The sequence below is a fragment of the Eschrichtius robustus genome, chromosome 14, assembly GCF_028021215.1.
Source record: "Eschrichtius robustus isolate mEscRob2 chromosome 14, mEscRob2.pri, whole genome shotgun sequence".
In the NCBI taxonomy this organism is placed as follows: Eukaryota; Metazoa; Chordata; class Mammalia; order Artiodactyla; family Eschrichtiidae; genus Eschrichtius; species Eschrichtius robustus.
In genome coordinates, this window is record NC_090837.1 from 49,497,622 (window position 1) to 49,525,292 (window position 27,671).

General features: G+C 34.9%; 1 protein-coding gene across 8 annotated transcripts in view; it reads right to left on the minus strand.

Moving 5' to 3' along the window:
• NOL4 (nucleolar protein 4) overlaps nucleotides 1-27,671 on the minus strand; it is a 417,003-nt gene that overhangs the window by 90,605 nt on the left and 298,727 nt on the right. For 4 of the 8 annotated variants that reach the window (XM_068562975.1, XM_068562973.1, XM_068562974.1 and 1 more), the window contains 2 exons: nucleotides 25,695-25,874; nucleotides 8,840-8,953 (listed from right to left, as the gene is read on the minus strand). In XM_068562975.1, the coding sequence (XP_068419076.1) occupies nucleotides 8,840-8,953; nucleotides 25,695-25,874 (294 nt within the window). Of the gene's footprint in view, nucleotides 1-8,839; nucleotides 8,954-24,783; nucleotides 24,976-25,694; nucleotides 25,875-27,671 lie in introns of all 8 variants that reach the window. The other 4 variants (XM_068562972.1, XM_068562971.1, XM_068562977.1 and 1 more) reach the window with 2 other exon arrangements.

Below are 27,671 nucleotides of genomic sequence, written 5' to 3' on the forward strand. Positions count from 1 at the left end.
GACATATCATTACATAAGGAAAATACATACACTAAGGAAAAATTTTATACAGAAGTAACCTTACTCTCAATCTAAGAAAAAAAAAGATAAAAAGTCACTGTTTGAGGAAAACCATAATGTCAGTTTTTTGAGAGATCATAAAAAGAGAAAAAGATGAAAAATATTTACGATAGAAAGAATAATAATCTATATATATACAGTTATATAAGTTGAAACTATAGGAGAAAATTAAACTTTGATTCCTCATTAGCTGGGCTAACACTGCAGCATGGAAGAGTAGGTATTCCCAAATCACTCATTTGTAACTTCAAAATACCTTATAGCAGATTAATCTTCATAATTACTTTTCGGCATTAGCTCAGATTTAACTACTGTTACAATTAAATAGCAAATCTGAAATGTAGGTGGTAAAGAAAGGAATTCTTGCTGAATTGGGACCTCATCTTTGCCCCAGTACATCTACGTTTTGTTGTCCCTAGGGTTCTGAAGCTTCCTAAAAATTGGAGACATCACTCTCCTTCCCACTCATCTCTGGCACGTACTTAAAGTCCAAATAACTTAACAGAGCATATAAAATGCCCACAGTCTAATTTAAACCCTCATGTCCAATCCCCTCTCCTTTTATGTCTTCCCAAGAATCTCAAGTTTCACTCACAGAGATGACTGTTTTTGGTACTCAGGAAACTTTCATGTTTCAAAAGGCTCCATGTGTCTGGACTATCATCTGTTAGCTCTCATAATCTCCTTCATTTCTCATGGTCTGGCTCAAATAGTGCCTCCTCTGGGAAGCCCTCCTGGGTTTCCCAGGCAGCATTAGAAGAACTCTCCTCTGGCTTTTGCAACAATCTGATCACACCCTTATAATTTCATTTACCATACTAATTTCACTTGTCTTTAACAGAATGTGAGTTTCTAGAGGAAAGATGTTATGTCTCATCCCTCTGCAAAGAAAGAATAAAAACACCTGCTCAGTAGCAAGTGATTTTAAGCAAATCTAGTACCTGGTAAATCCTCAGTAAAGGTTCTCCATCCTTGTTTTGTAGCCTCTGTACCAAGCAAAATATCTTCCATGTGATGATTATTTGCTAAATAAACTACTTTAGGACTACTTAGAGCTAATTTTCTCCTATTAATCATATCTCTTGCTGATACAGATAATATTTAAGGAACTCCCTAGAGCAGTTCAAAAACCTTGGAAAAATAAGAATTTAAAACTTTTGTCATTAAAAAGTTATCTTGCAAGACCTCAAATTGGAAATAATACATATTTGAAGTCCAGCCACATTATTAAGTTAATGCTGAAAGAATACAGATTCGTAAAGCAATTATCTTGCTCACAAAATACCAACAGAATACAGGTCAAATATTCTTCCCTACAGAGCAAATAAATATTCCAGTAAAACTATTTAACCGTGTTTCTCAAATATTATATAATGTGCCAATGAACTAAAATGTTTAAATTAGAATAGCAAATATTTATTGTAGTTATCCATAAGTGATATTTTATGTATCTGTGAAACATTTTAATTTGGTATATATATTTACTTTTCCTTAGTTTTTATGTTTATAAAGTTTCTATGTTTATAAAAATATAATGGAAATGTATAATATTTCCCTATTTTTATCATTTAAAAATGTGATTATAACCATTCTGAGAGTCTGTTCTGGTAGTATATAGGTATGATGGTTGGTTTGCAGTAGTGAGAATGTATTCAAGTCTCTCTGGATTGCTTTACTAATTTGTCCACCCCTTGGTGCTCATGAATTTAAGGTCATGGTTCAATATCCACTTCTGTTAGCTATTTCCCAGATGGAAAAAAACCTCTCTTCCTGTGGAATATGATTACTTACTAACCACTGCCAGGCATTTTAGAGACCAACTGAGTGAATAGATGGTTCAGTGTACACCTAGGCACACCCTCCAATGGTGAGTGTGCAAACAGCGTATTTATGAATGATTGAAACTGATGAAAACATGCATTTTTGAAGATTATTGAGCCTTGTCTTTTTGTGGCATTATATTTGTAGCAAACTGTTGGATGTTGTGGTGTCCCTATTGTAAATGTTAAACATGGTAATTTAATTGATGGTGACTTCCAAATTAGAAAAGGATGTAACTGTAATCTCAGGAGATATTGAAAATAGCTGAACGATGAATAAAAATGGAATTATACTTTAGAAATACAACTGGAATTAGTAATCATATGTGGCTTAGTTACTTGACTGGGGGCATAACTGCTGTAGCCATTGACACTTAATTGCTTCCTTTTTGCAAAGAAATAAAATTAAACCAAAGGGCCTGCTTAAGTTACTTTTATCTTATAGCCTCCAATTTTTACTTTTAGGCTCTGGCGAATTTAAAAACAAAAAAGTAAACAGAAGGTAGAAAAAAGGATGGAGGGAGAATTCATTTGACATAATGAGTGCAAATCTATGGAAAATTGTGGGTTTTGAACCTCAAGGCCAGTCTCTTCAAAATGGGAGGAACTGAGTTATGAATTCATTATCAAGGAATAGATCTGAGAATGTATTATTCTCATTCCTGTATTCAAATCCTAGGCTAGTTGTCCATAGCAGTGCTTCTCAGAAAGGGCATTACCACTTCTAGGGGACATCTGGAAAATATATAGCAGGTGAAATAGGCATGAAGTGGGAGGACCAGCTTACGGAAAGCTCAGACATTCTCCAGGCAGTACCAATCAACTAAGAACTGTCCCTGTTCCCATGTGAATTTTAAAAAGTCATGCTGGATATTTTTGTAGGTGAAAGCCTGAATAGGGTTTCCTGAGCCTAAAGTTTAATTTCATTTTAGGTATAAAAACAAAGTTTTTGTGCATGTTTTAAAAGATACGTTGAATTGTCTCAGGAATACACTGCCTTGTAAATCGAGGGAGTATTGTGCTATGTTTTGTTTGGAACTGTACCACTAGTCTTTCACCGTTTGTAAAGTTCATGTCACTGAATTCTGTGAGCTGCCACAATACACCTGTATCAGAGGACAGTTGTAGCTGCGGCTTCTTCATTGATTTGAGGGACAGACAGAAGCAGCTGATGACTTTATTGTATCTTCTAGTGATGTGGACTCCCCATATTTCCACACCAAAATACATGTTATTTGATTATATATTACTTTAAAAATAAATAACATATTATTTATATTAAAATCAAGACATTATCCATATATATTTAAATTGTGAGCATAATTTATATTAACTATAAATTGCATTTCAGGATCTAAAAGTGGAGCATTTCGAGGTGTTTACTGTAAAAAAGACATGCTCTGTTTGAAAGGTTTAGGAACCACTGGTTAAGAATCAAAGATTCTTAAAAGTTAAAAAAAGCTTTCAATAGGCATATGTTTATAAAACAAGCAAAAACGCTTATTTTTATAGGAATAAGGTAGAAATTAAGAGCATGGACCTTATACATATCAAGAGCTTAAAAAGCCTTGCTGGTTTTTGACCCAGGTCCCATAGTTTATCCTAAAAAAATAACTGGCAAGGTATCCTTTTCACAGGCAAATTATGGTAGAAAAAACAAAATCAACATTTAATAATTTAGAAAATACTACATGATGGAGTATTAAGGGGCTCCTAAAAATAATTGATAAACTTACATAGTGATACCATAAATATTCACAACATTAAGCTAAATGGAAGGATACAATGTGATACTATTTTGCTTTTTAAAACAGGAAGTTTTGCATAGAAAGAGTAGTAGAAAGAATTATATTATAAAACTGAATAGTGGAATTACTAGTCAATTATATTTCTTCTCTATACATTACTCTATTTCCTAAATTATCAAAAATAAGCCTGCATGTCTGAAAGTATTTTTTTTAAATGTTACTATAAGCATGATTTTAAAAAGCACAAGGATTGGATCCAAGTGGGGATCCATCCTGAGCAGCTCTGCGCTAAAGGCTCTAAGCCTCAATGCCTCCACTTCATGAAAAGCGATGACAGTTACATAAAATAGGCTTGCAACCCACCTCAAACAGTGCTTCATCCATACATGTTCCTGCTGTTCTGTTGTTATTAATATTATTACTAATGAAGAAAATAAGGCCTATTATAGTTAGGTGACTTGTGAAGTATATTCTATTTCAATTGTTTAAAATTACATGTGTTACAGAAGAAATTACAATATATTCAAGGAACTACTCTAGGTGGTACTTTGTTTCTCTTATATTTTTTTTTCCTTTGGATGAGAGGGCCATGCTGAAACACATGTTGGAACACTCAAAGATAGAGTTTTCTTTCTCCAAAATATTGTATATAAGAAAGACAAATGCTAGAAGTAGAATGAAAGCCGAGGATGACTGAGAGTAGGGGTATGGGAGTGTGGGCTGGAAGGCCACAGAAATAGGTTTCAAACCCTATCTCAGTTACTATCACAATGTTTACATTTAAGCATAAAATCCTACTGAAAAATATTTATTTCAATTGTGCATTTGTGAAATATTAGAAACGTTACCAAAAGTACATGCAAATACAGAAGGAAACATGAAAGGAGAGCTGCCTGACTCAAAAACAGCTTGACCATGGTGTTTTCGATAGTCTTCAAATACATCCATGACAAAATGAAATGTCTGTATTAAAATCGTCACCGTGCTTATGTGACTATATTTTCAACCTTGATACCTACCATTATGTTTCTTTTAATAACATGCCCACTCATTAGCACCCTAACAGAACAAAGGAAAAATCATGAAGAGGTACAGATCACAGAGAATTCACCAGTACTATAGAAAACAGAGTAGCAGGAACTATGGGCTTATTAAATAGTTTTTGGTCTTGGGCCGATGGTTTCCTGTTGGTTTACTAATAGCGACTTTCTTCTTTAACTCAGCGATATATCAGTTTTCAGTATTTTTTCCCCTGCTCTCTCCCCTTTTATTACGCCACAAGCAACTAACATGCCAGTTCCCCTTTCCCCCTATGGTGTTCTTTTCAATAGAGTCAAAGGTGTCACATCACAGCCTACCATTGATTTTCGATCTGTCCCAGTCACCACAAAAACTGTCACCCAGCACACTCGTGCTGCATTGTACTTCATGAGGGCTGGATCTGCCGAGGAAGCCCTTGACCATTGGTTTTACGTGATCCCTTCTATAAAACTAAAAGCTAATTTAACTGAAAGAACTTAAATAGAGAAAAGAAGCCAAAGGAACCCTCACATTAGTCAGAAATTTCAGCAAGCCTAGGAATAGAATATTTGTCATCCCTCAAAAAGAGCAAGTACAAAGCGATGGGAGATAAATGACCAGCAAGTGGATGGTTCTAATCTTTCTCACTTTCTGCCTCTGTCTCTCTGGTGAGATGAACTGTAGCCAAAAACATTGAGATAGATTTGTTTTTAAGTAAATAGTAGTGAAATAATATCTAAATAACAAAGATAAAGACAATTTGAGCTATGCCATAGAAATATAAATGTGAAGTCTGACTCTGCCCATCTTTTTGAATTACCAAAGTGAAAAAGGATTTCCTAGGTAACATAAAAATTCTAGATTTTCATATTAAAAGAAAAGAAATGCTGGGACTTCCCTGGTGGCACAGTGGTTGAGAATCCGCCTTCTAACGCAGGGGACACGGGTTCGAGCCCTGGTCCCAGAAGATCCCACATGCCGTGGAGCAACTGAGCCCACGCGCCACAACTAATGAGCCTGCGCTCGAGAGCCTGCAAGCCACAACTACTGAAGCCCACGAGCCGCAACTACTGAAGCCCGCATGCCTAGAGCCCATGCTCCCCAATAATGAGAAGCCTGTGCACCGCAACAAAGAGTAGCCTCCGTTCTCCGCAACTGGAGAAAGCCCACGAGCAGCAACAAAGACCCAAAGCAGCCAAAAATAAATAAATAAATAAATAAATTTATTCAAAAAAAAGAAAAGAAAAGAAATGCTGAGTATATTCTATAATGCATTGGGGATTGACCTCAGCCCTGTGTCATCTGATTCCTAATGAGGCAGTAGGTTCCTGCCCTTGCCTACTTGCTTCAGGGCTGAGGCTGCCTCCTCTAGACCCTGGGGCAAGGTGGACATATGAAATAAAGTATTTAACACATCCATAGTACCTTTCATGTTCATAGCTTTATAAAGCTCAATTAATTTATCAAGTTTCATAAACTCTGAAGGACACATGTAATTACAGCCCTACATATGGCTAACCAGGGGCAGCAAGTAGTCATGTGTGCAGCTGAACAGAATTTAGATTTTAACTGTCTCATTTCTGAACTTTCATGCACCAACAGAAAGGCAGGGACACAATGAAGAATCTTTGAGTCACTGGAAAATTCTAAGAATTGTGAGTTGGGTTAAGAATGTGCCTAGAAAAGGATGATACCATTGCCAACACCAAAAAGAACTCTGGTTGTCTCTACTTAGGCAAAGAGTGTTTAGATCCAATTAGGGGAGCTCCCGCTCCCACATCTCCATGCTCTGATGAAAGTGTAAAATCCACTTGGTAGAAGCCTTTGTGCTGCATGCCAAGTGAAATCTATATAATTCACAGTAAGAAGAAATAACTATATATTTGTACCCTCCATTTTACAGATTAGGTCAACAGTGGTTAAGTGATTGGACCAAAAATATTGTGAATGACCAGCTTTGGGGATCTTGTAGAAGGAGACTGTAGGCAGTACATAACATGAATCAGTCATTTAATTTTCATAACAACTGCACATATGATTGATTCTATGATTCAGGGGTATTCTAGAGTGTAGACTGGATGAGGTATGTAGCAAACTGACAACAAGGAGAGTCCTTTCAATCCCAGAATTTTACCATTCTGATTTCTAGAATAATGATCTTTTCTCAAATGGACTTAGTCTGAATTCAAAACTCCTATATCTGAGATAGTACTATTAATGCTTCTTTATAGTCTTACTGATACCAATGCAATGATAGAAAAGTTAGAACATCAATTAAAATAACTTTTTCTAGGCTGAATTTTCTTGATGCTTACCATGTGCCAGGCAAATTGCTAAGTACCTAACATAAATCTATCATTCAGGGTTCTCACACACCCCTATAAGATTAGTACTGTTATTACTGTTATTTTACATATGAGAAAACTAGGCACAGGGAATTGGAATAATTTCGTGAAGGTCACACAGTTAGTAAGGGTAGAGCTGAGAATCAAAATCAGTTGTATTTAACTCCAGAATATGCAATCTTAATCACTATGCTAAATACGGTATTATATATTGGCCTGTAACTTATTTTAAGCAAGATAAAGTTTAGAGATATAATAATGACAAAAGTCTCGGGCTTCCCTGGTGGCACAGTGGTTAAGAACCCGCCTGCCAATGCAGGGGACAGGGGTTCGATCCCTGGTCCGGGAAGATCCCACATGCCGCGGAGCAACTAAGCCCGTGCCACAACTACTGAGCCTGCGCTCTAGAGCCCGCAAGCCACAACTACTGAGCCCGCATGCCACAACTCTGAAGCTCGTGCGCCTAGAGCCCGTGCTCTGCAACCAAGAGAAGCCACCGCAATGAGAAGTCCGCACACCGCAAGAGTAGCCCCCGCTCCTGGCAACTGGAGAAAGCCCGCACGCAGCAACGAAGACCCAATGCAGCCAAAAATAAATAAATTAAATAAATAAAATTTTAAAAAAGACCCTAAAAAATAATAATAATGACAAAGTCTCAACTGAGGGCATGTATAAGTGAATAAATATGTTTGGCAATGAGAATGCTTAGCAAATTCCAAATCAGCATTTTCATATACATATTTTATCTGAGGCTAATACCGTATTTTTTATTTAACCTAAGGCTTCATCTTTTGCATTGTATAGAATTATTGGCACATGTTATATTAAGTATAAATACATACAATTAAAAAATAATGCCATTCTAAAACACTTAAAATATTGTAAGCCTGGAATGTAAAAACTTTTTTTTTCCATTTTCTTTGAAGCTCGTTGTCTCACAGGAAAAACAAAATTGGGCTGACAATTTAGTCTCCGTATCCCAGCCTCAGTTAGAAATATGAAGCACCCAGATCATTTGTTGTAAAAATAATTTAAAAGTCAGAACATGGCATACTTTATGTATAACACCTAAAATTATATATTAAAATTGAGTTCTTTATTATGGGTAATTAAGAAACAGGGCTAGAGAGAAAAAGGAAACAAAAACATTCCAGACATGAGAGGGGGAGACACACAGATGGAGATAAACGAGGGGAAAAACTAAGTGAAACATCAGTGAACAACGCACAACAAATACACACATCTACATCACATGGATATACAGCCTTAGAAAAGAGATGTAGAAAGATGATACTTAATGGTTATACAGTAAATGATTTGTTAATGTGAAGGTAAGCCCAGGACATAGATTTTCCTTATTTTATACCCCCATTTTACGGCTTTCTGGTCTTCAAGGTTATGTTGTGTTTTCCCCATACCTAGCATAATCTATTGATATTTGGCAATGGACCAGAGGAAATTAAGAGAGGTTCATTTTCATTCAAAAAGACCATAATCAGGTCATTATCATAAACGATCAGGTGAACTTACAAAACTATTGTAAATGATCATTTAGAGCCTCTTATTTAAATAAGTCATTAGCCTTCAAATTGGATACTAAACAGAATTTTAACTCATTAATTTTACAATTGCCCATTTTTCATCGCAGAACATTTTTGTCATTGCGTCTCCACTGATCTCACGGACATGCCTTTTTCAAGTTTAAATTCATATCACAAAGACAGAAAAACGATATCTCTGTGGACTTTAAATCCATTCCAGAGATTCTGCTCTTCTCCATAAATCAGATTAACTTAACCATATTTGCTATAGCTGGTGGTCACCAGACCCCAAGACTCCTCAGTACCTGTTGTCTATCCAGACGCATCCTCTTGGCGGCATTTCTACTCTCACTCTCACAGGCTGAAGCCAAGATACTCTCTGCAACTGCTGAAGTAAGGTGGGAAGGAATAGGTCGAGACTAAAAAAAAAAGAGAGAAAAAAACATGAAAAAATTATTAACAGTATCATTAACAGTCCAATGCTATGCTCAGAAGATCTCATAGGATGTGTAGGAGTATCCATGTATTTCAACTCAACTGATTTCAGTAGAAAGAGGAAATGGAAATTGCAAAGATGAATAATGAAAGCTAGTTAGAGGTTAAAGCTAGAGTTGCTACAGATCCATCATCCATTCCCACAGCTCCTTTGTCACAAGTGTTTAGTCTGGGCCATTAAGCTGGAGTTTGAACAGGCAGTGGTAAAATTGCTGACTGGGTTTTGCAAATAAAACAAGTCCTTTAATTCTCTTATAACATACGACAACGCACAACAAAACAAAACAAAAACAAGTGACAGGGCCGAAACAGTTGGAAAAACTGACAGACACTCAGACCACGTCAAACAATCTTAATATGAAATATTATGACTATTTACAGTCTAAGTTGTGACACAATTGATGTGATTAAAATTCTTATAAAAAACACCTTACTTTAGCTCAAAAACAAACTGAAAATTCAGTCCTAGAACAATTTTGCTATAACAAAAATTCAGTGTTCTAGATGTGAGATGTGCATGTGTGCCTACATGCTTTGTTTTATTTATAAAATATGTGTCAATATTATTAGTCTAACAGGTACATGTTGGATATCCATCGTCTGTGTAGCCCATGTAGAAATTCATTAACCTCCTGACCAAGCTCCTAATTAACTACAAATTGTTTGTGATTCTCCATATCATTTGTGATAATCAGAAAAGTTTTCCATTTTTTCCCATAATTACATGAAAAATTATCTAACTGAAAGATGAAGCACTTAATGATACCAGACAGTTTTCTAAAAAATTATGATAAGCAAATGATAGATAAGTAACATAAAAATTAAACGAGATGAGATAGCAGAATATGAAATGACAAAATAAGCATCTTTTAGCAATCTAGCATATATGATGGTATGCCATCTTAGGGTTTTCAAAGCCTCAGTCCAAAATATGTATGGATGCCATACATATTTCTTAGAGGCCTCCCAACTAATAGAGATCTTTTAATTAATTTCTGTAAATGAATGTGAGCATGCCTTTATTGTACTTGATTCATTTTGCTAACTCTGGCATGTATGATGTGCATTAGCACACTGAACCACAACATTTCTATCTCAAACAATATTCTAGAACAGCTCAATTCAGACCACAGTGTTTTAATAGCTACTCTTCAGTAGAATTTGTTCAGTGCAGAAAGAGACCAAGCTTTGACTTTATTTGAACTAGGAAGAAATTTCTGCTGCCACCTCACCCTACTCCCCCATGTTTCCACCTCCAAAGTAGCCTCTGTAGGCAAAAGGTAGGAAGGGTGTAGGGTGCAGTCTCCACCTGCTAACCCTGTGAGATGATGGAAATGATAGCTAGACAACTTTGACAATAAAGCATTAGGATATTTGGAATGTCATTTTTGCAAAAGAAAGAAAAGAAAGAGGCCCTCTGAGGTAGCAGGAAGAATAGTTTTGAGAAGGAAATTATAAAGCCAGGACTGTGTGTTGGGAACAGAGAGGGTCAAATGAGGTAAACATTAAAAAATATTTAAATTGTCATAAAGGTGTATATGTAATTTCAAAATGCATATTGCTTCATTTCATTCTGTACTTCATTGAATATGGATAAGATAGTCTAGCTCAGAACTGAAAATATACGAAGCTACAAAAATCAGTGTTTCATTAAAAGATGGCCATAACATGGCTCAAAATTATACTCTAAACCCCATGGGAATTGGCTACACAATGTTGTTCTTCTCAACTGAATTATGTTTTGAGGCAACAGTGTTATAGGAAAAATGGGAATAAGAACATTCCATTATACAAAAATCATTTATTTCATTGTAGCTAGCATTATTCAAATAGAAGTGAGAGTTCACACCTTTATAAACTACATCTTAGGACACTTCATTTAGTTCTAGGGACTGAATTAACAGAAGCTAAATAAAATCTCAGCAGTCTCTATTTTCCTCATCCAATTACTGATAGGCACATGAAGTTCAGAGACCTATTTCTGTTCTTCATTCCTTTTATTTTTTCTCTTTACCTGGTACCTCTATTCAAAATTAGGAATATGTAAGGCTATGGAGGTTCATTAAGCTGACTAAATTGTGGTAATAAACACAGACATTCCTTAAACACCTAATAGTTTGTTGAACAGAGAGAATACAAGGTAAAATATCTCTTTAATTAAAATGATTTGGTAGCATTTCCTTTCAAATTCTTTTTTAATATTTAAAAACAAAATGGGAAATGACTTCTACTAGAACAGTATAAGTTACTGTGTGTAATAATTTATATACTTTCCTTTATGGAGAAAATGATAGAGTTGGGTTTTTCCCAGATATATTTAATTGGTCTTCTCAGAAACTAGAATAATGTCCCAGCTGAGTGGAACTAGATATTTTTTTAAGGTCACTGGGTAACCTCATTATTTCAAGATTTTGGGAAAAAAAGTCAACTTCAAGATAAAGCAATCATGTACTCTTTCCTATTAAGTGAAAAAAAAAACAGTAGAAGCAAAGATACGTGATTAGACATGGCCAGAAGTTAAACAATATAATTTTGAAAATAGAGTTTTTCTGAGTTTACTGTAGAATCATAATCAGATAACTGTAAATGGCCATAGAAATAATTCAGTACAAATTTCTTCCTTAAAGCTTGAAGAAACTCTTTTGCCTAAGGACAAACTGAGCTAGAAATAGAAGCCAAGTCTCATGTCTCCCAATTCTCAACTCTTCCACTCTCCTAAATTCTGTTGTATACTTAGTACTTTTACAAAATTTATTATTAATAACATAAAATATTTTAGGAAAAATCCTTATATATAAAATGTTGGCTCAACTAAAAATAAGCAGACCAAAGTTAGTCCTTTACATGTCTGTATCACAATTATAACTGACTCAAGCTCATTGGAGAGAAGGGCAGAATGAATGAATAAAATCTATATTACAGTTTAATAGATACATATGTGTTTTTCAAGGAATTTACAATATCCTAAATACATGATAAAATATGTACCTCCAAGGAGAAAACCAGTACTATTCATTCTAAATTAATCTTAAGATAAATGTTAATAATACCTAACTCATATTGAGTGCTTAGATGTGGAAGCATTAATACAAAAATCTTTGATTCATTATCTAATTTCTTCCAAACAACCCTTGAGAAAAAGTACTTATATCACCCATTTTAAAGAAACCCAAATTAAAGTCTTATATAACTTGCCCAAGATCACACAGCTATGATGTGGAAACACCTGAATTCATCTTTAAGTCTGATGATAAACTGGGACTAATAATCCCTAGTAAAGTTTATTGTCATCTTACAATGAAGGCCTCAGTGAGCTTAAAGAAAGCTAGAGCTCTTAAACACTACACATTCCTCCAGAGGAGTCCATGTACAGCTAACTCCATTATGCATTGAAATGAAGAATATATTAGGGTCTTCCTAAAATTCTTCTCTTAAAGTCATCAAAATCCTCCTAAAACAGCTTCCTATTAATTCTTTAAAACTCTTCTTCATTAATGGCATGATAAAATGGAACTTATCTAAATTCCATCACATGTTCTAAACTGATGCAATCTAAATTCACAAGATTTTCACGTTGGAGCGACCAGAAGTGCCAAGCAATTACTGTACATGAAACATAATAAAGCTGAGTTTCATGCCCAGAACGAGAATGAGGAGCCAGGCAGAGAAGTTCTTTCTCTCCTGTGAGGCAATCCTGGTAGAAATCCCCTTGATTCTAACATTGATGAGCCAGTAATAAATGCCGATGCTCGTCAATACACACAGAGCTCAATTATGCTATGCCCGGTTATATGATACTAAATATGAAAGTCTTTTGCTTATTTTTCCTCCGTGGTGTGGCTATTATCTATTTCACAACTCAAAAGTATTTAGACCAAGAGAGTGAGAAGGAAATTAATCAGTTTTGCTCCTTATAAAAGCAGTGTTATCATACAGAAATTTAAAACTATTATTTATGAGTTCTCAGAATTCATGGGGACTCCCCTTTCCTTCGTGACATTTACTAGTGGAGAGTTGTCTAAAATCATCTCTTTAGTGTTTTCCTGGCAGTGTGTTAAGGGCTGTTGTCATGGGTTCCACCAGGGATAAATGCTGAAGATTCCTTGTTACACCAGTAAGGGTGGCCATAAAACACAAAAGCTTCCACTGTAATAACTTGAAATAATATTTCACCAAAACGTCAAATGCAAAGAGTTGAATAGATAATTTATGGAAAACAACACTACTCCTTCCAGTTGAGTATAGCTCAGTAAATCTACTATTTAGTATATATCTTAGATATTTAAAAAATAATTATTCAAAAATGTGTATAATCACATATTCTACATGATCTATACCTAGATTGAGATTTGTTACCTATTTCTTTCCTGGATATGAGATAATGCTAAGTAGCCTTCACTAAGTATCTCTTCATAATTAACTGTCATACTCAACTGGGACGAGTTGATCTTTCCCTAGCACTGTTCTTATTGTAATAATCATCTATGTCCAAATCAATGGTGGTTGTTTCATTAAACAGATGGCTAAACGGTCACATGGGGTTTTGGAGTTTAAAAAGTCACATTTTAATTGGGGACTTAAGATATGATTGCTGTTGGCACAGTGTAAATGTGTCTTTCCTTATATAGGCATTTAAAACCTACTACCACACCAACAAACTATTCCATTTTTTGGTCTTAAAACTAAACAATGTTAGAGTCCTCTGAACTTCTGCTGTACCCTTAGGATGCTGTAGGGTTTTTGTTTTTTGGTTTTTGTTTGCAATTATAAAAAGTAAAAAGAAATCGAGAATATAAGCTCTGCTCATGGGTTACTGCGGCAATGCTCTCGACTCCAGTGTTCAAGCACAGCTTAATCAAGTATTAGACAAGCCAGACTGGGAGCAACGGTGACATCAACCTGAGATTTTAAGTAGAATGAGCTCTTTTAAAATAATTAAAGCAAATAATTCGGTAGTCAGAATTTAGGTAGAGTTTTAAACTAAGATGATTTCTGCTAAACTTGTTACTTTATAAAATACATAATTTGAAAATTCTGCAGCTTGGATGATATCCTGTCACCCCAAAATGGTATACCCATGCCTGAACACATAACTGTTACAGTGTAAAAAGATGCAGCTCCTAAGGGATCCCTTCTTCTGACCAGGTAGCTTCATTTGCCGACATCAGTGGACTCAAGTAACAGTTTAGCAACTAAGTCAGACAGACCTGGATATTATTATGCAATCAGGTCCTTGCAATCTGCCTGACTGCTTTTGCTATATAATCTCTCTGAGCCTCACTCATTCTGCCGAGTATCATTATTTATATTTTTATAAATGACAAAACTGAGGTTCAGTCAATAAGCTATGAATAGAAAAAATAATCTCTATATCGGGGGGCAGTTGTTAGAATTCTATGAAGTAAGGTACATAAAGTCACTGATATCTTTACTAGTTTATTCAACAAATATACTTAATGAGCACTTTCTATATGTCAGGAACTGAGCCAAGTCCAAAGATACGGAGATAAACAAAATCAATACTGTCTCTGTTATCATAGAGTTTACTCTACAAGTTGGTACAATGCCTAGTACATAGGGTATAATATACATGCAACAAAGAGTGTTTATTATAGACTCACAACCTTATATCAGCAATTCTAAGATCCTAATATTGTATAAGCTGAAATATTTCAAAAACTTAGGGCAAACTCAGTTGGCAGAAGAAACTGATATGAGAATATTTAGAATCTTTCTTTTTTCTTCTTTCTGTGAATATTCCTAGGTTTTGTGGCAGAAAGACTAACATATTTGTGCATGGGATGTTTTTCCAGACCCCAATGTGAGTGTTATGCAATAAACAGAATATGCACTTTATCATGTCCCCCAAATCAGAAAAGTTCTGAATTCTGGACCATTGATGATCCAAGATTTTAGATAAGCGTGGTGGATGCAGACTAAAATAGCAAATCAACTGCCTTGACCCCGTCATAAAAGGTTTTGGTGGGTGGGATAAGCAAAGTCCCTTACTGACCTGACTGGCCACATGACTTAGTCCTGGACAATCAAGGGAGCCCATCCCTTTGTTCCCAGTGACTGATCCAAGAAATGGACATATGATCCAAAGAGGGCCAATCCAAGTCCTTTCATGGAAATGGGGACCTGGAGCTGGAAGACTGCTCTTGGATTGGGAGTTTTAAGAAAAGAAGCTTAGAGCTGCTGATGGCAACATTTCCCAACAGGTAGCAAGACTGAGAGTTAAACCAATACACAGAGAAGCATTGGGAGAGTGGCAAATCCCTGACATTTGAGCCCAGCTATGTGAGAATCCTTGGACTTTCCAGTTTTCTTGAGAAAAATATCTTGACTAATTTAAAAGGAGTTTAAAAACAAAGATGATAATTAACCCCTATCTAGGCTTTGATTATAAGTACTTCATTATGAATTGATAGTCTATGCTTTGGCCTTAATTTTAGAACATTATTGGCCTTTAATAATGATCTTTCACAAATACATGGGGAATTGTTAAGTTTTATAGTTGATGCTAAAGCTCAATTTAGCTAATGTCATCTGACATATACATCTGATCAAGATGAGATAAACTAAATTTTCAACTAAAATGAAATGATCATGTTTTCATTTTAACTGACAACTTATTCAAATCTCCACTAGGAAACATCTTTTAATTCCGAAAATAAGTGATTACATTTACTTATGATTATTTTGGATCATGACATCTTTTCTTTTAATCGTTTACTTATGAATCCTAAAACTATATACAAATTCTATTCATACAATTAATATTCACACTAATTACCAAATAGATAAAAATCTTTTAAAAATAGTGTTTCAAGAGAGTTAAAATTAAACGTTATATGATTGCCTTCTTCAGGAAAAAAACTCCCTAAGATTTAAAATACATTAGGCTAGATTTTCAGTTATCAGTAGCTTTTAAAATTGAAATGCCAACTGCAGGATACTGTGAAAGACAGAGCACACAATAAACACTAGCTTATCTCCCCACTAATTTTACTACAAAGTAACACATTAGTATGAATGTCCACTCATTCACTCATCCTTCATTCAACAGTTTTAGTTCCATTGAATTGAACATGGACTGAGCAGCTTTCACGAGCAACTAATTGTACTGTATAAGACATAGTGGATGATACAGAAATGAACAAGTTAAGAAGCAGAGTAGTCAAGGAACATAACTTCTTATTAGGGAGCTAAGGCCCATATATAAATAACAGTAATATAAGACAGGATAAAATAAAACTACAAAAGTACCACAAAGTACAATTTGCACATGGAAGAAAGAGAGATTTAAGGCTGCTCTTAGCTAGAAGTGATGATTAAATAGATAAAGGCATATTGGATTTAGTCCTCCAAGGAGTTCAACAGATTGAGACAGCAAGGGTTTCCCAGTTAAGGGAGCAGTGGAATGAAATTTCAGATTCGATTGCATTTTATCCTGTTCCTCAGAGACCAGGTACCATGCTATGCAGAAGTTTTTATATTTGTTATTTCAAGTGTTGTTGGTTTTCATATAGAAGTGCTATTTGTTTCCATTTTTCCCATGAGGAATCTGAACAACAAGAGATACAAGGTCCACAAGTAACAGCTGATAAAACATGGCTAAGAACCAAGATCCACTGACTAAAATCAGGGAGCTTTTCTTCAGATTTGCTCACCAATGCTGCTAATTTTCCAGTGTCTCCTTCTGGGTTGTTTCCTTTTTCTTAGAGTACATTTTAGTTCTTCCAGAAACAGCTTGTCAGTGGTAATTTCAGTAGTTGTCTGAAGTATTTTTCTTCCTCACTCTGGAGGTAGAGTTTAGCTGGGCATTGATTTGTAGATTAAAAGTAGTTTCTCTAAAAAATTTTGAAGACTTTTTTCTCAGTATTTTGAAGATTGTCTTCCGACATCTATTTTGAGGACAAGTATTATGTTCGGTCTACTTTCCTGTTTTAGATAATTTCTTGTTTCTTCCTGGTGACATTTAAGAATTTCTTGGGTCTGCTGCAGTTTTGCCTTGATGTACATAGGTGTGACTTTGTTTTTATTTGTGCTGCTCAGGGATGGTCTGTTTCTCTGTTCTTAGTATTCATGGTCTAGTCAATTCTGAAAAATTCTTCCTCCTTTTTTGCTTGAATGTTGTCCTCATTCTAATTTCTCCTTTGGAATGTCTATTAGATCTATATCACTCTAGTCCCCAAGTTAACTTCTTTATCAAATTCCACTTCTCTTTTTTCTTTCTGTGAGTAATTTCCACAGTTCCAGTGTATCAATTTTCTCTTTGGTTGAATCATCTTATCTGCTATTTAACCCATCTAGTAAGGTTTTAGTTTCAATGTTTATAATGCCTGTCATTTCATTTTTTGAAGTTGTAATTTGATGCTTCTAATTCTCCTTTAATGGAAGAGTAGTCCTTTCCAGGGTCCCAGCTTGTTATACAGTTCTCAGTTCATGTTCCTGCCTAGTCACAAACCCAAATCCACATCTCCTGAGCTTGAATTGGCATTCAAATCCCAGCCCTGATCTGTTTGGGCTTAAATTCACTTTTTCTATCTTCCTACTCTGTTACCCTATCAAGTTAAGGGTTTACAATTCTGGCTATGAGTTTTCTATTAATTTCAAGGCCTGGGAATGTCCTTTTCTTTCTTTTGAGCTTATATAGGTATTTAAAAATTGTTATATTTTACTCAGGGTTTGTATGTATTTGTAGAGGGAAGGTGAGTGGGGTGCGTGAGGGGGTATTCCATGAGACTCAGGTCAACATTTTGCTTAAACTAAAAGATCCATTGATGAGTAACTCTGAAAGCAATGATGGTTGTATTCTTTACACTTTAGTTACTCTTCAATTTTAGTAAATAAAATAATTTGGTAAATAAAGAGAGAATAGTACCCATGAACCCTGAGTCAGGAAAAATCAGTGAACCAAGAGAGCACACACTTAGAGAAAGAGTAGTAGGTCCCTGTGATAACTGAGACATTAAAGGAAATAATTGAGCATATTAGAAGAAAGGGTAGAAAGGGGCCAAATTATATGCTAAAGATTTTATTTACATTATCACATGTAATACCTCAAGAGCCCTCTCCTTTAGAAAAATGGAGACTTAGAAACATCACATAAAATTGTACAGGAATTGAAACTAGGTGTCTCAGTTTCAAAAGGGCATACTGTAACATACTATAGTAAGAATTTAGAATTTGTCCTGAGATGACATAAGTTTGACAGTATCAAAGCCAGAATTGAGGAAGACTACTCCAGGAGCAAAGGCAGATTTATCATAAGTCAATGAAGTCCAGGCACCAGGGTTCTTCAGCTGGTTAGGACTACTGGAGTTTCTGGATGTTGTAAGTATTCTAGTATTTCTTCTTTTTCTGAAGAAAAAGATTTGAATCTCCAAGATTTCCCTTTTTTAAAAAATTTATTATGTGTGGCTTTTTTCTAACTGCAGATAAATATTCATCCTTCTACCTAATTTTGTGCTCATAATTTTAATTACTTTTCTTTTGAAAAAAGATCCCAAATTTCATAATTTTCAGGTGCAAATCCTAGTTCTGTCTCTGCTTATGAATTAGAGGGTAGTATAAGATGGAAGTAGGTAGTTGAGTTAGAAGGATTATGCAAGAGTATAGGTATGAGATTTGAAAGGTTAGAACTAAAATGATACCTGATAAAATTCAAAATTATGGGACTGATTTGGGAAAGACAGCAAAGGAAGAATAAACAGAATTTAGCCAGTGGTAGAATGCAAGTCAAAAGTATAAAGAGAGTCAAATCTCATTCCAAGTTTATGAACACTGGTGTACATGACAACAGTGGTGAGATTGCTGGAAATAGATAGGTCAAGAGGAATTTACTGTTGATTTGGTAGATGAGGTGGAAGATCAGTGGAGAGAATGGGTGATAGAGAATACAGAGAATTCAGTGAGGATATAACAACACGTTTGCCTAGCATCTGACTAGAATGTGGAATGAAATACCAAGGCTTTGTATATGAGTGGGATTTACTTTGAGAGTAGAGTACTGTATACAGGGGTAGACTTCTGCAGCTGTGGAGAGGGTAATATGCGGTACATGGCCAAGCACAGAATCTTAAGAAGTGCCCCAAATCAAGAAAAAGGTACATGAATAGAAATAGAAAATAGAGTCTTAAGAAAACGGGGTGATTTATAGTTGAGGATGCAATTTTTGGATTTGGTGCAAAGGTAGTCATGTGATCTTCATAAGAACTAATTCAATATAGTGGTAAGAACCAGAGCCTGAATTTAAGGGACTTGGTGGGAGTTGGTGGTAACAGGTGTAATCTGTGAGTATAAAATATTTCAGGAAACATGGCAAAGAAAGATGGACTCACTGAGTCCTCAAAGAAAGATTATAGAAGTTATAAGATTATTTTTTTTTGAATTTGGACACTTTTTATAAGGCAGAAGAGAAGAAAAGGGAAAGCTCAGTGAAAAGGGAAAACTGAAAATATGACCATGGGAATGGTCAAAGAAGCCATGTTCTAAAGGAGGTGAAATGATAGGGAGCAGAAGTGCAGCGTTATCTAGAGCAATAAGACCAGGACACTTCCTCTGTAAAGGCAGCAGGGGATACTTGAAAACTTGTAGATGATTGTGAAAAATTTTAATATAGCTTGTGCGGGCTCTTTGAGTGAAAGTAAAGACTAAGGAATATCCATGCTAATAAAGGCTAGAGTGATACAGATCTCTGAAGCTGAGAAAGCTAACGAACTGTGAGTGCAGAAGATTAGCTATCAAAATTATTAAGAAAGGTATTATAGGATGTAATTAAAAAGAAATACTATGAATAAAGAACTTAGAGGATGGTATGAAAGTATCCTGGGGGATGGTAAATGACATTTATAAAAGAGAGGGCAAAAATTGGTACAAATAGCAGGTGGGGAATTCAAACTAATTAGCATCAATTAAGTTAACTGGTCCCAAAGAGAGAAACCTGTACAGTTGTGCTCACGATGCATGAAGAATATTGTGAATAATAATGGTCGCGCAGGTATAAAGTTTTAAACCAAGATCTTGTACGAAGGGCTCAGTATATTTCCGATCAAATTTTTAGTTTAAAGAAGCACTTTAATTCATTTTTTATAAAAGCTCTATTTGCTAAAGAATGAATAGTGTCACTGTAGCTTTTGCAATGCCTATGATATCTATGAAAGTTGTGAATTGAAGATGAATTCTGATCTCTCTACTTTAGTCTGCATCAGACAAGTAGAGGCAAAGGATGTTGAGTAGTCAAATTCCCTCAAAAATGTACCATTTCCTAAACATTAAATATCGATTTTCTAATGAAAGAACTGTGAAATAAGAAGGTCAGATATCAAAATTACCGAGGAGGGTATTATAGGCTGTAATTAAAAAGAAATACTATGAATAAAGAACTTAGAAGGTGGTCTGAAAGTATGGTGTTTCTGTAATTAATTAGATTATTTGCACATTTGCTTTTAAATTTATATCTCTTTTTCTCCCAAATAGATATCAGAGCTACCAAGGAAATATGTAAGCTAAAACAAATTAAAAAAACAGATAATTGGGACCTTCGAAAGTTTTTTGGCTCTAAACTTCCTGACAGGCACAAAAGTGAACGTAGTAAGTTAATGATGAGAAAACATAAAAGCACTCTATTTCTGCAGAAGAAACACATTTTTTTTCATTACATGCTAAAAGAGGGTTCTGAAATGAGATCATTTATAATGCACATTAAGAAGCCTAGTGGACAATGTCCCTGGAAAAATTTTACAAAAAATAGCATGAGATTTAATTCTTCAAACAAATATAGTCAAATAAATAATATTAAAAAGCAAATTAATAGGTAATTTTTCAAGTGGCTGAGTTTATTGAATTCAAATATCCAAGCCACTTGATCTAACTTGATATAGTGTCAAGATATGAGATACAGGAGGAAGGATGGACTGAAAGTCTCTTAGACTATCTCCCCCAAATATTTTCATTTGAGTTCTATAAAAATACATCTAAATATATGCAGCACGGTGAAAGAGTCTCTAAACAATGCAAACTCAGAAAATAAAAAGAGAAATCATATCACATAACACAAATAATACTTAGGTATGGGGTAACCTCACCTTGTTTATAAAGCTTTCCTTTTATGGCTTTATCTATTATAGGTGTTCTTGAATTTAAGATCAGGACACCTTGGAGAAATACATTTCTTTTCTGAAACAATCAACAAATATTCTTCAGAAAATTAGCTGAAGTAATTTGAGAGTCAAAGCTGTATAACAGAATCAATAATGATTTGATATATTTGTCTAAGGATTAATATAAGGGCTGCTTAACTCATTGGTTCTTAAAATCTAATGAAAACTAAGACAATACTCTGTATCAAACTTATTGGATTTACTTTTCATAAAACATATCCTTTTCTATTCAACACTGAAGAATTTATGATTTGAGATGATTGGGAACACCGAGTTAGTGAAAGTGCATAGAAAAGTATCATAATATGGTTATTTAACTTCATGCATTATAGAGACTGTTTGGAGCAATGACATAGACATTTCGGCTACTTCAGCAATTAAGACCTTTGGGGTCTTAATAATTTCAGTGAACTAAGAATGCATAAATATATACTCTAATATTTGTATGCATTGAGTGAAGTCACTGAAAAGTACTTTGGTACTTGAAGAATTGTTGTAAATTCTTAAGGGATAGTGTAGACTAATTAAACATGAATAGATTTTGTACTAGCAGCAGAAAATTAGAGTGAATGTCAAGATTCTCAAGTATAATACTAATATAAGTTGTGATAAACCACTTCTATGGGAATATCTCTTTGAATTTCTTAATCAAAGTCAGTAGGGAACATATAATTCAATATTTTGTGTTTTGCTTTACTTAAAGAGTCTACTGGCTTAGAAAGCCTAAGTAACTGGATGAGCTAAGCTTGCTGAATGCCACTTTCATTTTATAATACGGAGTCCCCTATCAAATACTCCTCCAATTCTACTTTACAAATATATTAAAAATTTCTTTAGGTTGCTTTGTTGACTTACTAAGTACTACAAAATAATTTGCATGTAAAGATAATCATATATTAAAAATGATACATTTTCTTCATGTCTACCTACAGCAAAAACAATATAAGAAAATATTTTTTAATGTTTCAATTTTTAAGAACCGTGGATATTATCTTATATTAAAATTTAAAATTATGAAGGCAAAAAAATATTAACGTACAATATTTAGTTATAATTACTATCTGCCCTAGTCATGCCTTTTCCTATTTGTTCCAGGTAAGGATGAGCGTTCAAAATGATGACATGCTCCATGACAATGAAGTGATACATAAAGCCAATCAAAATTCCAAGTGTTAACTAGATGGCAAATTTAATTTTCATTCCAATAGTGCATTACTGAGCAATGTATTTTTAAAAAATGGGCTAAACTACAATATCAATTTTCATCTGTGTTGTTCATTTAACATTTATTTATATTAGGCCTTATATTATTACTTAAGCACTTCACTTCCCACAACTTGTAACCTCAAAGAATCAGGATGATCAGGGAACATGTTAAATTTTCTTAATTAACAAGTCAGGCATCTTTTGTATTTCTCATTACTTTGCATGATGTTATGCACATTATACATATATTGAATAAGTGAACCAAAAATGAACAAATGAAACTTATTAAATATGAAATACAATAGCATTTCTTTACAGCATTATTTCCTTCAAGATTAGTTTGTAAACCTACTTGATTTTATATTAACTTTTTGTCTTTCTCTATGCATAGCACAAAGTTTACATCAAATAGATGTTCATATTTGATAAATAAATACAACTAATAAAAAACCTGTGATTATCTCAAATACACCTTAGAGAAATTAAGAATTCTACATGACAATGATTTTTTTTCTTTTAAAGAATTATTAATAAATGGAAAATAAGATAACCTTTACCAAAGAGAAGAATCTCTAAATAATATTAAAAGATTTAGAAGAAATAGTAGTGCCAGATGCTGGTAAAATAAAATCTTGGTATATAACATTATTATCTTTATTGTTACTGAAAGAGGAAAGTATGTATTGTGCATTGTGCACTGAATGAGACATACTTAGTTTCTATTGGAATTTTACATCAACTGCCAATTTGATGATGAGCCGGATGTCAAAGCCAGGATTCTGGGCTTTTATTCCTGGTTAGATATCCTTTTTGTCTGTCATCTTTCTCCTATTGGGTGACAATAACTTTTAAAGAATTCAATAATGGGGGAAGTGGCTGTATTTTCTTCAAGCAATCTCTCCTCTCTTATACCATACCACCTCAACTGTCATAATTTAATTTCATCAGGCACAGCTAGGCTATTTTATTTTAAAGTAATTTAGGCACAACAAACTCCAACTTCAATATAGTTATTCTAAGAAGTAAGCAAATTCTTACATGCAGTGTTCTGTGACTTTATAATACAAATATTTTGGGTAGCTGTTTTCAGACGATGGATTAAATAATATTTGGTTGATTATATTTTCAGAGTTCAGATTTACTGAGTGGTTACTACGTGTCAAAAAGGACTTGTCGAGCTTTACATGACAATTTATATAATCCTGTCAGCACTATACGTTAGAAATTATTCTCATTTCCAGAGGAAGGACCTGAGCTCAGAAAGTTGAAGTACCTTGCCTGGGTCACATAGCTACAAACTGGTGGATCCAGAACTCCAGACCAAGCTCTCCAGGGACCGAGCCTTGTGTTAGTGACCATCTTGGTAGACTGCCCCTCTATAAGGAACAGTCATTTTTCTTTTAAAAATATCAAAGATATTTTTATAAGCCATTGTAGAAAAATAGATAATACAGGAGTTATTACTTGTTATTCATTTCATTTATATCTGGAAAACTACTTCTCCTACTGGCATACTCTGAAACCTCTCCTATATCTATACCAACTCCTGTCCCATCACACCTAATAAATTGGAGGCACTGATCACAAGCACGAAGAGTCTTGGCTTTTAATTTCTAATACATGTCCACTCAAATACATAAAAATATAAAGAAATTTTTAGAACACATTGTAAAAACTACTTCTAGGTATAACAATTCCATCAAGGTGAGATAGAATAAAGGTCAAATAACACTGATATCTAATTTCTGCCCGTAAATATCTAACACTGGCATAATATCATCCATCTATAAAAAGCCCAGCTGAATCTAAACGCTCATGTTAACCATTCACAAGACAAGCACACAAATATACCGAGTACACAGAAGCCTTATTTTTCACATAAGGATTTTCATTCCCTGACCTTTATTTTCAAGGCCTGCTATTTGTTAACTGTTGGTATGAAAATAGTATTACTTAGATGGATCCATCCATTTCCTTTTGTTCCAGAGAAAGCCATTCTCACAGGCCGTCTAAAGCAACCACTGGTGCTTCAGTTCAAGACTTGAATAACCTTAGATCTGCTTTGGCAGTAACAGAAAGGAAACACACAAGAATGAGACGCTGGCTCTCACTGGTGTTCACTCACATGAGCCTCATTTCCTAGGACATGGTACCTAGGCTTGTGAGCACTGGTCTCACAAGGTATGTCTTACTGAATCAACAAAGGGGATAAATACTTCAGGAAGATGAAAAGGAGAAAAAACAAACAAGCAAACAAAAACCCCTTGGACCTGACGTTATGGAAAAAATTAAAAAGACACTAAGATGAAAAAAAAAATTGTGTCATGGTTACATGTGGGATTTGGATGGAATCTAGGGCTGTGTTTTAATTCAAAACTCACCATCTCAAAACCACTTCTTTTCATCCGCCTGCAGGACTTGAGGTAAGTACGTATGCGTTTTCGGGCACGCTCTTGATACTCAGGGAATTGTCGCCTGCATGAGTCAATGATAGCCTGGATCTTTTCTTTGGGCTGCTTAGAGATTGGGACCATTCGGTCCAAGTTTTCATCTACAAACAGCCTGACAAACATCTGTTGGCAAGAGGGAGACAGAGGAGAAGGGTTTGGAGGGCTGCTCTCTTCTGTTCCTAGCTTCCTGTCTTGATTACTGATAGGAAAATACTCTTGTCTGGTTTATGCACTGGAGAACTTTGCAATGGAAAGCCAGAAATTTTAAGCAAACACCCTTTACAGACTTTCTAAATGGTTGGGTTAAAAAACAGAGAGAGAAAGAGAGAGAGAAAGGCAGACAGACAGACAGACAGAAAAGTATAGACTATTGCGTAGAAAAAAATCAAGAAATAACAGTAGACTGTGACGATTAAGCACCCCATAAAATTCTCTATTAATAATACGACTGTATATATTGCTACACTGGGCAGTATACTAATCTCGGAAAACAAACAATTGACTCTTTTTTCATGCATAATTAGATAAGCTGGGAAAGCAAACAAAATAACGGATGACGGGCAGACGCTTCCGAGGGATAAGCTGAGGCCCCCTTCATCCGCTAGGTAAACATGCATACTCACACAGCACAAGTGCAGTTTTCAGCTCACATTTGGCTTTAAAATTCTAAACAAAACACAGCAATTCTGGTGTCTGGTTGGCTAAGAGTGTTTCATGTACTTTTTAAATCCTTCTGTAAATTAAACAAACATGTCTCTAAAATAGCCACAGTTACCAACAGGCAACAACATGAAAGTGAAGTGGTAAAAATTCAGCCATAATGGTAGGGTGGCAGGACTCACATTAAAAGCTTTCAGCCGTTCGGCCTCAACGCCATCTGTCTCGTTAACTTTCTCAGAATCTTCGTGGTCATCGTGGTCATCTTCATCCTCATCTCCCCTGTTTAGGGACAGGTCCTCAGCACCTCGGTCTACACTCTCATTTTTGCCCGAGTCGTAGCTTGAATAGCTATGTGCAGGGGACTGAAAAGAAAATGGGAAATTGCTGCTTTGAAATTCCTTGCACAAGCTTATAAATTTTGTTTTATTTTTAATGTCAATCATTTCTCAAAAATCTGGTTTAAATAAGTTGATAATTCTAGAGCAGTGGCTATTTTAATTTAAATCAAAATTAGCTTAAATGAAATCAAATTAAAAATTCATTTTCTCAGTCATATCAGTCACATTTCAAGTGCTTAATAGCCACATAGTACATTTCCATAACTGCAGAAAGATTTATTGAGTTTAGCTTTTTGAGAGCAATTACTGTTTCCATTCACTATACATATTCCAAAAAAAACCCCAACCTGCAATCAGTTTTGTAAAAGAATCACTGAATCACATATTCCTTGAAATAGAAGTGACCTCAGAGCTTAGTCAGTCTAACTGCATTAGTATTCTTGAAAGAGATAAGGAAACTGAGGGGTAGGTATATTTAATTGATTTGCCCAACAAGGACTACAGAAAATACTGATACTAGGACTGCTAGGAAAACATGCTTTAAAATCAGTTTATAATTTGTCTATGAGTCGAAAGATGGCATCTGATTTTGGTTTAGAAAAAAGCAACTAGGTTTCCTCCTAGCCATTTGTTAAGCTTAGTGCTTTGTAATGTACAAAAGAAGACGAATGCCAACCAAGACAATTTTCACAAACGTTGGTAATTGTGTCCAAGACCAACCATTGGTCCTGCTGTGGTAGCTTTTGCTTGTTTGTTAGCCCAGCACCTGTTCCTTTCAGAATCAGCCCCTGCTTTGCCAGGTCAAAGTGTCAATCCTATGGGCAACAACCGTCTCTCCCCTAGGCATGAGTGCCTTGACTTCACCTCCAAGTGAAGAAAGTGTGCATGTAACTAAAATCAAGTTGAATCCAGCAGAGCTAAGCAGAATAGAAATAGACCTGATAACATCATTTGAGCATCTAGATTCAACTGTGCCTGAAATTAAATTAACCCATGGACCTTTCAGCTGTGTGATACTATGTCCTCTCCGTCCCCCCGCTTTATATTTTTGCTTAAATCTGAATTTAGATCATTTGCAATGGAGCATGGACTAGTACAGAAATCGATCATTACAAGGTCAAATTAATGAACCAAATTTCACATATGATGACTTAGATACCTAGGTGGCCCCAGCTAAATAGAAAATAATTCTGTAAACAACAGCAGCTATCTTCAAATCTATCAACACAGTCAAATGCTTTTGAAAGCATTTACAATGGGAAATTTTAAATCATCAGCGTTCAAAAATGCCTCCATGCAATGATAACATATGTGTTGCATGCTTTGAGGATTGCCCTAATATATTATTATAATCAGAGGAGGGATAACAAAACTAGAATAGGTCACTGACATTAAAAGTGAAAAAAGGCATATTTTTATAGTTCAGATCATTAACAAGGTGGAATTACCTAATCAAATATAAAGCAAATATTCTGTAAGTTTGAAAAATATACTATATATGCTTTTTAAATGGCAATGTGCAATATTTAAAAAGTGTTATAATACACTTATCTGGATGCAAATATGCTGGGCTAATCTATTCTTTTTAGATATGATGTGAGACACAGAAGCCAGCCATCTGCTACTGACAGTATCACTTGGAACCACGAAAGATTTATAGTCCTATTCACTCAAGGTAAAGAAAATCCATCACAGATCTGAGAATATTCAGGATCTAAATCTAGAGCATAATCAAAGGTTTTTCTTCTATGATATAAACTGAAAGTTTTGTAACTCTGAATTACGTTTCTCAGATGGAGTGTCATTTCTCCCCTATATCAC